Genomic DNA, 15,181 nt, shown 5'->3' on the forward strand with positions numbered 1-15,181 from the left:
GTCAGGATATCTGGAAATAACAACCTGGTTTCTGCTTAATTCCGTATGAAAACCGTCCAACATTTTCTGAAGGTTTCAGATCAAACTGAGTCTTTGCTGTCGGACTCAGCCAGGCTGATTTCTGCTCTGCAGGATTTTCTTCCTGCAACTGTTTGATTCAGAAAGCCTCCAGTTATAGAGGGTCTATAAAGCTTTGTCACACGGTGTGTGTGTGTGTGTGTGTGTGTGTGTGTGTGTGTGTGTGTGTGTGAGCCCTGCAGTGAACCACTTTAAAATGAAGAATAGCTCTGTGTCATTACCTGTATTTTGTTTCCTGCAGGACAAACTGAAACCTGGCTGATGGTTCATGTTTACATGATTCAGTAGAAACTTTAAAAACTGGTTCAGGTCTGCAGAGCCGTGAGATGAAGGTTTTCTCCTGCTGCTCTGATCAGACCTCCAGGTGAAACCACCTCACAGCGTTCAGTTAAATGTCTCTGAACGACGTTAACGGCTCATTTTTCAGTTCTGTCCCACCACAAAACTACGTTTTATCAACTGAGCTGGAGGTTTTATTGATGCTGCAGCGGCGCGTCACCGTTCAGGGTTATGATTATGTGTAATGTACGTCTATATTTTGCTGATTAGAATCAGTTTTACTAGAAAGAGGAACACAAATCCTTTTTTCATATTTCTTCTCTAAACTGAATTCCCTGATCTGAAATCTGATGAATCTTAGCAGCCTGGGTTTTTATTTATTTGTATAAAAAGTTGGAAAATAGCTTTACTTTGTTGTCCTCTTGACTTATAGAGATTATTACTTTCAGGACTCTTGAGTTTAATCAACCATATAATCTGAATAATTTTATTTTCTTTGTACTGTTCCTGTGTTTTTTATTTCCAGATAAAATGTATCATTTAGCTTTAGCATCTCGTACCCTCCAGACTCCGTCATTATGTTCTTGGTTTTATGTTTGGGTTCAAATGTGGATCATGAAAATTCAGCCAAGGAATTTCTCTAAAAAACTACGACATATTTAATATTTCCTTAGTGTCTTTTTGAGACTTTGTCGTCTTCCTGGAATTTGTCCTCAGGTTGGACAGCCGGTCTCCAGACTGCTGGACTTTAATCTGAAGGGACAAATCTTCAGACTTATGAATTTTGCAGGATTCTTACACACGGTGAATCAGAAGCCGATCAGGTGTTCGTGGAAAAACGCAGGAGATTTTTCTGCTGTTTCTGGGACGATGGGAGCGTCTCAAACGTTCAGCTTGTTGCTCACTTCAGAGAAGCAGAAACCTTACGACTTCCACGCTGCAGTAAAGACAAACTGATGATTCTTTCAACAACCTGATCTGAGTTTCTAAATGCATGTTGATGCGTTTTTTGGCGAGCAGCATGGAGCCGCAGCCTGAGGAAGCGGCTCTGAAATGTGAGAGCTCATTAGCCGTTCGCACCTCGTCCGCACGTCTGCAGCAGACGGAGGGAGGGAGCCTCACATGTTAGTCTGATGATGATGATGATGATGATGATTACTCATCGATTCCCCTTCAGATGACCGAGAGCAGAAGCTTCAGAGATGAGCCTGGCTCTGGTACCAGTTCTGGTTCTGGTTCTGGTTCTGTCCAGGCAGGCGAAGGGTTAAAACTGATCTGATCCTGATAATCGCTGTGATGATGCTGAGACGAAGAGCAGAGCAGAATCAATAACTAATAATCAGTTAGTCACACCATTTATTCAAATCAAATCAATCAACCAAAATGTGTTAAAAGTTTGTTATCAAGAAAAATGTATCATGACAGAATTAAATGTGTTTTTACAGAACGGCATGAAGTCCAGACCCAGAACTCATTTCTTCATTCTCACTTCGCTCAACATCTGGAGTACAGACTCGGAGTAAAAACTATTTTATGGAGGAACAATAAACACAGAGCAGCAATTAAGTCAAAACTACAAAAGTATATAAACAATTTACATTTAAGATAAAAAAACAAACTTTCTTAGTCTGTGAATCTGTTTCACTCAGTCACTGTGATTCTGTGATTGTTTTCCTGTGAATCAGAAGAATCTGGTTTCTTTCCAGTCTGAACTCCTGCAGCAGAACCACCTGCAGCTCAGGTCGAACAATCACTTGTGAACCGGTCGATGTTCCCACCAATCAGCCTCCAGTCGAGTCAATAAACCTTCTAATTCTGTCTGCTAGAGTGGAAGTGAAATATGATGATAATGAACGTATGTGGAAACATTTCTGGCAGCTGTCTGAGATGTTTTCCTCTGTGAACGATGAACTTCAGGCGGTTTAGAGAGACCTGCTCTCCTCCCAGGCTGAGCAGCTGATTCACAGATTTCAGTTTAGTTTTTCCTGTAGAGACAGACTAACAGTGTGTTTTCCTTCCAGTGCCTTTCCGTGAGGCCCCAGCCTACTCCAAGCGCCGGCGGGGTCCGTCCTCTGGCAGCGGAAACGGCCAGTCCCCGTCCTCGCTGTCGGCGCCCCGGGTCCTCCTGCGCTCCAACAGCGACAACAACCTTTCTGTGAGCCAGTACCAGCAGCAGCAGCAGCAACACGGTTCCCCTGGAAACTGGGCCCCCCATCTGCAGCAGCACCAGAGCCACCAACACCGGGGCCCCCAGCAGGGCCACGCACAGCCTGGCTCCTCAGCTTTGCACCGCAGCCTGTCCCCCCAGCTGGTCCAGCAGATGCCCAGCGGCAGCCCCAATGGCAACGTGGTGGTCCGCACTATGGGGCGGGGGGCCAGGAGCCGCTCCCCCTCCCTCAGTCGGCTGGGCGAGGAGAGCCGGCGGGCTCAGACCGCACAGCGGCAGCCCAGGTGAGTCCAGAACGCCGCCTGGCAGCAACAGACTCTCTGGGATTATTCTGGGAATCTCTGGTTCCTTCAGCTGGAGTCTTTGGGATCTAGGGTGTTTCTATAGAGCTGCAGTCCTACAGTTAGGTCAGGTCAGAGGTTAAAGGTCACAGAAGAGAACGATAGGGAAGAAGAAAATAAGCAATATTTTCTCATATTGTGCAGCTCTGATATAAAGATGTTTCCATCTCACCATTGGCACAAACATCTGTAGTATTCTACAGTTACTGGTCTTCGGACAAAACTTAAGACAGCAGTTATCATGTCCAGGTAATAATTCAGGATGTTTTCCATCTGATAATCCACTAGACTCGGTTCAATTAGGGATCAGAACTTCAACATTTGTTCACCTCCAGCTGCTGTGGCTTTTTTTCTCTCTGCTCTGAGTCAAATCAACCTGTTCCCCTCCTCGCCTGTAGGGGCGCTGCACTGAGAAGCACAAAGACCTTCAGAGTGCAACTTTCTTCTTCATGAAATGGAAATAAAAATGTAGTTGGGTAATTTCCCTCCTGTCTTTGGCTAAAAACCAAGACACATTTCTCCTGCTAGCGCTAGGCTAGCACGTTGTTTGGGTTCCATTTACCCATAATGCCCTGCGCTGCAGTGCACTTACTGCTTTTGGGGCGGTCTCCGGTCTGCTTGTTTGTATTTGAACCTTTTCTGCTTCTGCTGGTTTCCAGGTAATGTGTTAAAGATTTCACAGACTGTGTGGCTAACACGAGTTTCAGGATCCGACCTCTGGACTTCATGAGGCGATGCTCTCCTGTGGTTCTGTTTGTCTTTGTTGAAGCTGTTTTTGCTTCTGAATGGTTGGAAATTCCTGAAACCCATCTGGAATAAAAAACTGGGAAAATTCAGCAGCTCTCCTGTCGGCTGCTGAATGCCTCCTTGTTCTTGGTCCTTATGAAGGTCAGAGCCGTTTAATGTTCTTCTGCTGTGATGAAGTGAGTCACCATCTGAACTTGAGGACATTATTTCTCATTCTATAAATACACACAAGAGACTTACTGTAGTATATTAATTATCTTTTAATATTTGTTTGTTATTTTTTGTAAACCTACATGTTTTGACTGTCACTTGCTGCCATTACACCTGAATTTCCCCACTGGGGAACAATAAAGTTATTATTACTATATTAATAAACTTTCCTGCTTCAGTCTGTGAATCTCTGGTGCATAAAAATCCCATTCAGATTCCAGTCACCCCATAACGCGGCCGACTGGCGCAAACTTGCAGCAAACTGTAAAATGTGTTGGAAACACATCAGTCATGCAAACTCCTAACGCCAAATAACGCCCGAGCTAAAAGCAACAGAAAATTCAACCACAGGAAATAGAAGCAAAACAGCAAATATAAAACTGACTAAAAAGTTAGCTATGCTAACTCTAAAGCACAGGTGTCACACTCCAGTCCTCGAGGGCCGCTGTCCTGCAGTTTTTAGATGTGCCACAGGTACAAAACGCTTGAATGAAATGGCTTAATGACCTCCTCCTTGTGTAGATCAGTTCTCCAGAGCCTTAATTACCTAATTATTCTATTCAGGTGTGGTGCAGCAGAAGCACATCTAAAAGTTGCAGGACAGCGGCCCTTGAGGACTGGAGTTTGACACCCCTGCTCTAAAGCACTGATCGTCATTAGTTCTGCTAACGTTAAGCTCCTATTCCAACACAGACCTTAGCAAAAGCGAATTCTAAGCTGCTAAGTTCAACCATTTTCATAGGTAGCAAAGTCACCAAAAAAGCTAATGTGCTAAATAAAACAATCGCTGTGCTATTAGCGCATTAGCAGAAGTGTTCCTATCAGTGAACGCTGCAAACTCCCTCCACACAACGGAAGTCCTCCAGACCACTAGGTGGAGTCTGGAGCAGGTTATGGTACCTATAAATATGCTGCCGTTCCATAATGTTGAAAATGACGGCGTGTTTGAAATAGACTTCCTCCAATTTTATTCCGGACATCCCGTCTTTGCGGAGGGTTTGGACCCGTATGTTGTGTTGGTCAACTCCCCCTAGTGGTCTGGAGGACTTCTGTTTTGTGGAGCTTAAGTAGTTCACAAATTAAATATTTAACTATCCAGTTTAATAATTAGCTCTAAATTGAGCATTCAGTTGAGAGCTAATTATTTAGTTTGCAAACAATATTTTTTTGTGAACAAAATATTTAGCTAGTTAAATATGAAGTTTGCCAGTTACACATTTAACTTGCTAACAAAAGCGTGGAGCTAAATGGTTACTTTGTAAACTAAATATTTAGCGTTCTTATTAAATATTTAGTTTGAAACTGTGACATAGATAAATGAATAAATAATGTGGTGAAATATTAACCCCATTTTTTCATCTCATTACAGACTAAAAAAGCCAAATTATTAACTTCTGATGCGTAACTAAACATTTGGTTTGAAAGCTAAGAGTTGTAAGTAATAAAGTTAATGGTGCAAAGCGGCGATCGAGTAACAGAGGCAACATGATGTTTAACAGTCAGGGCAACTGATCTGTTTTTTTTTTTTTTCTCCGAAGAGTTTTGCGGCGCTAGTGGCTCGTATTTTTTCCACAGTAGGCAGACAGGAAGGAGGGTGAGGAGAGAAGACATGCGGTAAAGGTCGCCGGGAGTCGAATCCGCGACGTCCGGCCTCCAAACGTGGGGCGTGCTAACCCGCTGCGCCACCACAGCACGCCCCACCTGATCTATGTTTGATGCACCAATAGATAAAGAATCACTTCTGATATAATATTTTTGTCAATATTATGAACACAAACCAAAATGACAAGAAAACCATTTTGAAATAAATCCTTGCCACTCAGACAAACACACACTGAGCCGCTGTGTAAGCTTTAGAGCTGATGCTCTTCTGCTTTCTGTTTAACTGTTCAGTCAGGATTTCCTGCTGGTTCAGATTTTTTTTTAAAAATAATCTGGTTTTCAGGTCAGATTTTACTATGAAAGATAATTACCTCGAGGGATCCATAACCGTTCCTCATGAACGAAGTAAAAATGCTCCAAAATGTCACAAATCCTTCATTAACAGCAGAATTAATATTTGTTTTAACAACACAAAATGATAAAAATGAACTTTCTCACTCTTGCTTGTTCATTTTTAGGATATAAAATATAAAATCCATAAAAGCAGAAGGTTTTTCCTGTAGTAGCTATTTTTGGTGGTGGGTTGTTTCTTCGTCTACTGTACCTACAGTATTCACCCCCCATGGCTTCCTCTGGGAAACGTGCCACCGCAAAGACTCCACTGTAGCTACAGCAACGGTTGCCATGGCTGCCTGGTTATGGGATGCCTCAGATGCTACATGTGGATGTATGCATGCACAGGTTCATTCAGAAACCTGCTCAGCATCTGTGCAGCAGACTGTGACACGCGGCGGATAAACGATGGGAGAATGACGTAACTGTCGATCCAGATTAAGACACCTGATCCCTGCTTCCTCCTCCTCTTCTTCCTCCTCTTCCTCCTCCTCTTCCTCCTCCGCTCTCCTGGCAGATGGGTGCACTCGGATCGCTGCCCACTCTCTGTAGCTCACAGTTCTCATACGTTCCTTTACATTAAGGTGTGAGAAGAGGATGATGGAGGAAGCTGCAGTCGTCGTCTGACTTCTGTGCAGTTCTGCGTGTTTCTGTCTGACTCGGCTGTAAAGCAAAGTGAACAGCAGTCAGAAAGTTGTAGGTTGGATTCCAGCTTCACATGATCCGGGTATCGCTGTACGAACGTGTTTCTGTAAAAGACTCTGTTCGCTTTTCCAACACCGAGAGTCAAGTTGGTCATTAAAAATGGCTTCTTCATTTACTGTCTGTTTTTATTCTGTTTTTGTGAAGGATCATCATTCATGACGACCTTTAAACTAGAGCTGGAACTAATGATTATTTTAGTTCTTTAAATAGGAAAATAAAACTTGTATTGATGCAAGAACACCGTTCCTTTAGAAGTGCATGTGAAAAGCTCGACTCATTCTGCTTCCTTTAACACCATTTTAATGCAGGACTGATCTGTTGACTGTTTTTTCAGGTAGAACCGATTTACAGAAAAATATGTTTTTTTTTGTAGATTCCTGAATTAGTTGATTATTTCAATAATCATTTCTTCATCATTAATCCATTTAATCATTTAACCTAAATTTAAACCTCATAAATTATTCCCAGAATCGCAGCTGTAGTTTATTAACACTGTTTAAAATAAACGGCGCTTGTGAACGCTACAGCCCCGATCAGCTGATCTCCTTCTCACCAGCAAACGGGAGCCAAACAGCTTCTGGAGGAAGACTGGTTGAGCCCAGCTGGTGGAAATAAACAGCTGAATCTATGATGATAATCGAACCCTGATGATTTGAGATCGGTCCGATCTGTGGTTCTGTGGTTCTGTCTCGGCGTTTCAGGCGTTCCATGTGGAGAAACCGTCAGTCTGAGCAGAAAACATGAATCCAGATGGGATCCCGGTCACCTGTTTGGCTGACTGGCATCAGCATGGACTGGTTGCATTGAGGGAACAGGAAACTGTGTTAGTGTGACCTTTGACCTCGATTCCAGAGTTTCTGCTGCTTCTTTCATTGAATTGATGAAAACAAACCAAACTGTGGAGTTTTAAACCTGGTTGTGATTGAAACTCTGTTTACGTTTGTGATGGTGAGACCTGAAAGGCTTTTCCTGGGATTCTGACAACTTCTACCAGTTATACTGGAGATGCCTCTATTATTAACATGCAGTTTTTTCCTCCGTTATCATGTGGTGGAAAGATCATTTCTTCTTCCCCACTTTGAAGAGAGGTTAATAGAAATGAAAATGAAAACCAATAAAAAGAATAAATTACCAAAGTGTTTTGTTGGAAAACATTTGGTTTTGACTTCAGACATTCGTTGTTTTCATCAGTTGTTTTTTGTTATATTTTCATTCTTATTACACTTCTTTCTCACCTCCTACAGATCAACAGATAAACTCTTTATAATCACATAATGCAAGATTTAAACCTACATGATGTTTGGATGCGTTTCATGTTTTATACCAACTAACTGAAAATGGTGTGAAAAGCTGCAGAACGTCCCGAGTGAAAGGGACGCCTTGCTTTAGTCATAAAATCTGACTTTTTCTGCTCTCTGAAATCAGAGAATTACATTTTTTTTTTGCTAAAGCAGATAATTGAAAATACATCTGAAAAAATAAAAACATATCAGACTGAAGCATTAATTTAACCAAGAAAATGTGTGGATGTGAATCAGGCTGATTGAGTGAAGATGTCCACATCCTTCATCCTGGATTAGATTAAATCTCTGATCTCTGCAGAAACATCTACTGTAAATTTGTGCAGCACTTTTTTATTTTACATGTCAGATCTGGAAAACTGCAGAATTATACCAAGAAACAAACTTCATTCCATGTCCTCCCATTAAGCTATGAAGGAAATAAACCTTCACAGCCGTTTGTCCTGTTTGGTTAAAATGCTGAACGGACCGAGTCTCACGTCCTCCTAATCGGTTCTGCAGCAGTTGTACAGGAAGTGCTGTACACACAACCTTAGTTTGATGCTTTAATGTGTCTGTATGCAGCTGACAGCAATAACCAGAGCAAAACTTTGCTATTTTTAGATCATGGAGGACAATATTACATCATTATTGCCCAGCCTTACATGAAGATATGCAGATTCTGTCTCAGGTCCAGAACAAAATTCAGAACCAAGGAAAAGTCCGAAGATTCTTTTATATTTCACCCAAAATCCTCAGATACTATTTAATAACAAACTAAGTTAAGCTGAAGTCTATTTTCCTGATTCCCATCTGAATTTTTAAGTCCATAAAGTTCCTGCCTGTGTTCGCTGATGGTGTTCGGATAGTTGGAGTTGTGTATTTCGGCCTCATCAGCATGTTTGCAGAAGTTTTAATCACTCCATCGTTCCTGATTGCCGTGGCGACCGTGCTCATGCTGTCGGTAACTGACAGATTAATCCGTCCTGAGCCGCCTGATGTCCTCCAGAACCAGGCAGCAGATAGCAGCTCTGCTACCACAGACGTTCACCGCCGTTTATGTCTCTGTTTTTACCCCAGCTGTGGATTAATTTGTCGTCTGAGCAGCTGCTGATCGTCTGTTTCAGTCGACACGTTGTGTTTAAGGTCTGCTCTCTGGGAATGTGCATGCTGCTGATAAGGACAAACACACGGATCAGCAGGAACGATGCTTCTCTCGCTGGCAGTGAGTTGAGATGACAGAAAAAATGTGACGCAGTTTAACACGTGTGTCAGCTGACGTTTAAACCGACCGGAGAAAATGGATCCGGATGATTAATTTATGCTACTGGATGCCGCTTCTGTTACTGCTGGATTCTCCTTAAAGCTCAGAAAACGACGGCCTACTGGGTGATAATTATAAAACAGAACATTATTACCAATGTAGGTCTGTAACCTAATCACTCCTCGCCTATCAGGGTTAGATATCAGGGACATTTGAAGCTGCGGTTCTGCTCAGCTTCTGCTGGCCCACTTACAGAAACCAGGCAATTAGTGACAGAGTTCACCACATTACAGCATCTCATTTCTTTATTATTGGAATAAAAACAAGAAAATCCTTCACATTTTCTGTCCTCCTGAGTCAAAACACTGTTAAAAACACGAAGCTCTGCTGTATTAAACATGTAGGCTCATTATTTACACCAACCATTTAACTGGATTGTTTCATATGAAGCATTTTTTGTTGCTTACTTCACCCAACAGCAGAAAGCTGCAGAAAGAAGAAAAACTAGGTTTGCATGATAAATCGCATTAGCAACTTTATCAGACGGTGTTGACATTGTTCAACATATTGTATCAAAACCATAAATAAAACTGGACCAACTGATGTTTATCTCCAGGGTGTTGGTCATGGACACTATGGCACTGCTAGTTAAAGAGTTAGATTAATGCTAATCATTAATCAGCATTAAGTGTTTTCACTTAATGCTGTGAAGTTTGTGTTGAATGAGGTTGGACTTATTTATTTATTGACTCTGTAAAATCCCTTAAATTCTGATCAACCTCAGAATAAAAGCAGTTTAGACGTAACGCTGAGATCTTGTCAGAAACTCCCATAATTCCCTCTTTTTTTCTTCCAGTCTTTGTTTTGCCCCCCGCCTCGCCTGGCCGCCGCCCACACATGACAGCCTCTCTGTGGCGTTCCCTCCGCTCCCACTCAACATGTCACACGGCCTCATGTGAGCCCGCAGACCCGCTTTCTCTCCGCGCCCCGCTCCATCCACCCAGCGCTGACAGCTGTCAGTAACTCCTCTGGGCGCCATGGCAACCGCCTCCCAGCTCGCCGTGGTGAGAAACGAGACGTGTCCTCCGTGTCAGGACGGGCCGGAGGTTTGGCTGTTTCTGCTCGATGTGACTCATAAAGATCTCGCCGTTAATATTCTGTGATTTCACCAGAGACGGCCGCGCTCTGCGCTCTGCGCCGCGCCGCGTCGCCTCGCTGCTTCTGCTGCGCAGAACTTCATTAAGAAATCACGGTTTGAAGAAATTCTGCAGTTTTATTGCAGTGCAAACCCAATTACAGCGCGGAGCAGATTTCCTCTGCGACTTTAATGCGATTATGAAATTCGCCTGATTTGATTTGACTGGGTCATAAAGTAATATGAAGACGACACGTTCGTTCAGAATACAGAAAACACAATCAGCAAAGACTCAGAGCCTGGAAATTATATTCTCAGATTAAAAACCGACATCAGGACAGAAACAGGAGGCGGTTAAACTTTACAGGAAGACATGAAAGTGAGATGCAGAGGGACCCATCAGAGTCCAGCTGTGTTCGGTTTGCCCAGATGTTCCCTGAAGGCCTCACAGGTTTGTTGGTTAGACAGAGAAGCAGTCGTGAGGAAACTCTGGAGGAGCTGCAGAAACTCCCAGCTCAGGTGTTGGCAGAAAACTTCACAAATCCACAAATCTGACTTTTATGGAAGATTCATAAGATGAAAAGCATCATCGGAAGAACTTCCCAATAAAGGAGAAACAGAAAATGTCCAGACACATTTCTTTAAACTTTAAAACGTTTTTTTTGAAAGTCGTCATTACTAATGATTTGTGTTTTTACTGCCTTCAGACCCTCCAGCTCAGTTCAGTTTGGTCTCTTTGTTAGTCTGGATTAACTGGAGTTCATCTAAACTAGGGAGAAATAATTTCCTGCTGCCTGAAAGTATTCACACCCCTGTGAAGAGTAAATACTGAGTTTGACATTTCTGTCTAATTATGAGGATTTTAAATCTTCCACATGTTTCTGCTGAGAGGCAAAGAGGATCAAACACAATAATCAGATATTTTAACTGATTGTTTCAACTGGTTAAAATCGAAACACTTTAGATTCATTTTGTTGTCTTTTAGACGAGTGTGACAGCTCATCAGATAAATCAGATTTATAGCAGAAATCTGCTGCAAAAGTCCAGTTGTTCTATAAAAACTCCTCACGTCGAGGTGCTTACTTTGACTAGGCCTTGATTCTTTTCTTTTCAGCTGTTCAGTTCTAGATCTGCTGCTGTGTTTGGATCATGTTGTTGGACAGACTCAGACTCAGTCACACAGGTTTCTGATTAATAAAACAAGCCCACATCACCAGCCCTCCACCACCGTGCTCGGCTGTTAGCATCAGGTTTTTGACAGATTTTCTTTTTGTTGTTTGGTTGAACAAACTGAACACGGAGCTGCAGGTCCAGAATGTTTGCTGTGTTTTTGTTGAGCGCAGCAGCAGCGATGCAGACCAGGCTGCAGCTGCTGCTCAGGTCCTTTCACCATCTTTAATATAACTGTTGACATAACAATACTCTGTCCAATGCTAGATTATTACAGGTCATGTGTGGGTCATATTATGGGATTACAGCAGAAACATGAGGATTACATAATCCCTACACCAGCAGGAGGGGGTTGGTGTAACGTTTGATGAAAAAACTAATTCTGTGTAATTTAGCTTCATCTGAAACTGAATATTTTGTCATATTGAGTTTTATCAAGACACAAACATGTCAGAAAATCCAGAAAAGAAAATTTTATTATGTTGAGTTTTGTTTCAGAAACATTCAGGAAAACTATTTTCGGTGCATTTTTATCTTCAGTAGCTGCTGATTGGTCGATGGGGAATTATTGAAGATTGTTTTGTGGATCTTGAGGAGATTAAAGTTCCTGGGAGGCGTTGTGTGGAGGATTATGGTGAGGTCTGGAGTCTGTGATCAGCTCGGCTCGTTCCTGCTGCAGTTCGGGTTTCTGATCCTCGTTCTGGTTCTCATGGACCGGATCTCAGGGCAGAGCTGATCAGAGTGAGGATGTGGTTCTGCTGCATGGAGGAGGAATAATCAGCTTTTGGTATGAACATTTCTTGTGTTTTAAGGTTTTTTTAATCCATCTCTGAAGGTTTAGTTTAGATTGTTAAACATCAGCTGAGTTTAAAAATATAAAAACTGTTTTTAGTGATGCTGAAACCCAGAACATATCAGTCACCAGTTAGCAGTTCAGTTAGCAGTTAGCAGTTCAGTTAGCAGTTCAGTTAGCTGCTCTGTTAGCAGCTCTGTTCTCAGGCAGTTAGCATCTGTCAGCCGGAGCAGCGAGGTGTGATGAGTGCTGGTGTCCCATCATGGCCGTACTGGATCCACCCTGAGGAAACTGGAACACCAGTACACCTCCCTGACTGACCGGGTTCTCTGACTCTCTGTCTCCTCCAACCCTCTAATTTTACCGCTGATCCTGTCTGATGCGTCGGACGCTTCGGCTACTGCCTGGGACACCGCTGCTCTTACGCCCTCTGGTGGCGGCTGTAGACATGTCAGCTGTTGGCAGATTTATAATTTATCTTCCCATCACTGACCTGCAAGACGGAGTATTAGTGTGTAAAACAAAATCATATTACCAGAACAGAACAACATTAAAAATCTTAACATGAGAATGAAATTGTAATAATACAAGAATAAAGTCGTAACAAAATGAAAAGGAATAAAGTTGTAAAAACACAAAAATATTCACAATAACACAAGAATAATAGTAATGTTACCATAAAGTAATAATAATATGAGATTAATCAACTTACCAGAATAAAGTGGTAATAACAAAAAAGTTGTAATTACACGAGAATGTCATAATAATACAAAAATAAAGTTTACTAATATGATTATAAAAACCTCTCAAGTGATAATAAAAGAATAAAGTTGTAATAATGTGACAAAGTTGCAATATTAAGAGTATAAAATCATAATTTTATAATAACTTATATGCAAAAAATTAAAACAAGTAATGTTGAGCATCTTGTGAGGCTAACAAGACTTTAAAACGAAACGACTAAATCTATTAGAAGAAAGAATCACACCGACTAGATGAACTGGTCATGTCAGATCTTTATAACTCCATCAAGGCTGTTTTCTTATGAAAATCACTTTATTCTGCTAATATTATATCTTATTCTGCTCCTAACAGAACTGCATGTGGAACCCAAACTGGTTCAGTAAACTGGACCGTTCACTGCTGTGTCCGTTCTGTCTTTGCTCGCCCCGTTTCTCCTTGTGTGTTGAACCTTTAATCTGAAATCGTTAGCAGAGCGGAGATCTGCAGCAGCGTGTTGTTTCTGCCTTCAATCCAAACACTCCTCACAGCTCCGTGTCACTTCCTGTGCTTCAGTGCAGAGTTGGCCTCTCGGTGGTAGGCGCTATTTCCAGCCGCTCGGAGTGCGGCTGCGGCTTTGTCCGTGGCTTTCCCTGGGAAAATGCGAGCAGTCTCAGTAGGTTCTGAATGGGGTTAGATCTCCAAAGGCCTGCAAACATTCGAGGAGGAGTGGAGTCTGCAGGACAAGGTGACCCACTTACTGCAAACAGTCCCTCCCTCCCGCTCTCCATCTTCCTCTTTTATTCTCCTAGTTTTCCTTCCTGCTGCCTCCTCTCTCAGTCAGACCAATCAGATTGTTGTTCAGAACAATCTCTCCTCTCCTCTCCTCTCCTCTCCTCTCCTCTCTTCTTCCCACAGCATCACTCAGACACTTTGAGCTCAGAAACAGCTTTTAGAATAAAATATTTGTTCATTTCTGACTGGAATATGGCCAGTCACAGACAGCTTCAGCTGATTATCGGTCACATTGAGGCCATGTTTTCCTTCGGTGTTGTTATGAATACTAACCACTAAGTGGCGCTATGTCACCATGGTATCCTGCTGTATATGAATGAGAGTCTTAGAAACGTTGGAGGCGTTTTTAAAAGTAAACATCAATCCTTGGATCTGTTGCTGTCAGGTGAGACATTTTCAGCAGCTCTGTGGGTTCTGATGGGCTCTGTGGGTCAGAACCGGGTTCTGATTCTGTGAGGCGACAAAAGAAACAGACAAAAACAATCTAGAACCTGACTCAGAGATTCTGGTTTTTAATCTTCACAGGTCTGCACACATTTTGACTCTCAGTGTTTCTCCTGTAAAGATTTTATTTTATTTGTTTTACTTTATTTAACTTTATTTATGATTTTATATAAATGAACAAACTTGCAAAACATATATAAACAAGTCAACATAACACAAAGAGTTACTTTTAAATCTCAGTCACCTCAAACTCCTCTCAAAAAATAAAAGATAGAAACATTTTGCTAAGTTTTTGGGATAAGAGATGCATCTAGATAAATTTAATAAGGCTCCCAAATTTTCAAATAAAATTTTTAGACAAAACATGTTGTCTAAATGCAACTATTAATTTCTGAAAACCGGGAGTCTGATTTCCATGACACTTCAGGGCACTTTGTACCAACACACAAGGCAACAAGCCAAATTTTATTTGTGTATTTTTTAGCGATTTCTGCAGTTTTGGATCTGGAGGAACATAAAGTTTTATGTCCAAGTAACAAAGTCTCAAAGTGAAGTAACTGGTGTTGACGGTTTTGGTCCGTGTCCTCTAGTCCTGACCTTTTGACCCCTGTCCTGACCTGTTTGTGCCTCCTCTCTCAGCCCCAGCGGTCACGGCGAGGCGCTCGGCCCCAGGAGGAAGCTGTACAGCGCCGTTCCAGGCAGACACTTTGTGGTGGTTCGCTCTTACTCCGTCCAGGCTGAGGGAGAGATCAACCTCTACAAAGGCGACAGGGTCAAAGGTCAGTCAGCTTGTGGGAGATAGACTTTACCCTGACGCTGACAATAGATTTTCATGCAAAAAATGTATGAAAATCTAAGCTAATATTCCAAATTTGCATCCAGACAAACACAGATTTTAAGATTTGTTTCCTTTTGCTTTGAATTGTGTTTTCTGGATCAGAGATTTCTAGATGTGTTTGTTCTAAGTAAATGTGAATTATTACTGTGTGTAGAAAAGCAAAGTAAATTGTAAGAATCAGACCTTACGATCTCCAGCATGGCTGAAGAAACTCCAGAGA

General features: G+C 42.1%; 1 protein-coding gene across 7 annotated transcripts in view; it reads left to right on the top strand.

Moving 5' to 3' along the window:
• Positions 1-15,181, top strand: part of LOC114143663 (SH3 and multiple ankyrin repeat domains protein 2) — a 187,670-nt gene that overhangs the window by 113,356 nt on the left and 59,133 nt on the right. For all 7 annotated transcript variants that reach the window (XM_028015920.1, XM_028015922.1, XM_028015924.1 and 4 more), the window contains exons 12-13: positions 2,379-2,808; positions 14,763-14,902. In XM_028015920.1, the coding sequence (XP_027871721.1) occupies positions 2,379-2,808; positions 14,763-14,902 (570 nt within the window). The remainder of the gene's footprint in view (positions 1-2,378; positions 2,809-14,762; positions 14,903-15,181) is intronic.

This window comes from Xiphophorus couchianus, chromosome 4, assembly GCF_001444195.1.
Source record: "Xiphophorus couchianus chromosome 4, X_couchianus-1.0, whole genome shotgun sequence".
Lineage (NCBI taxonomy): Eukaryota > Metazoa > Chordata > Actinopteri > Cyprinodontiformes > Poeciliidae > Xiphophorus > Xiphophorus couchianus.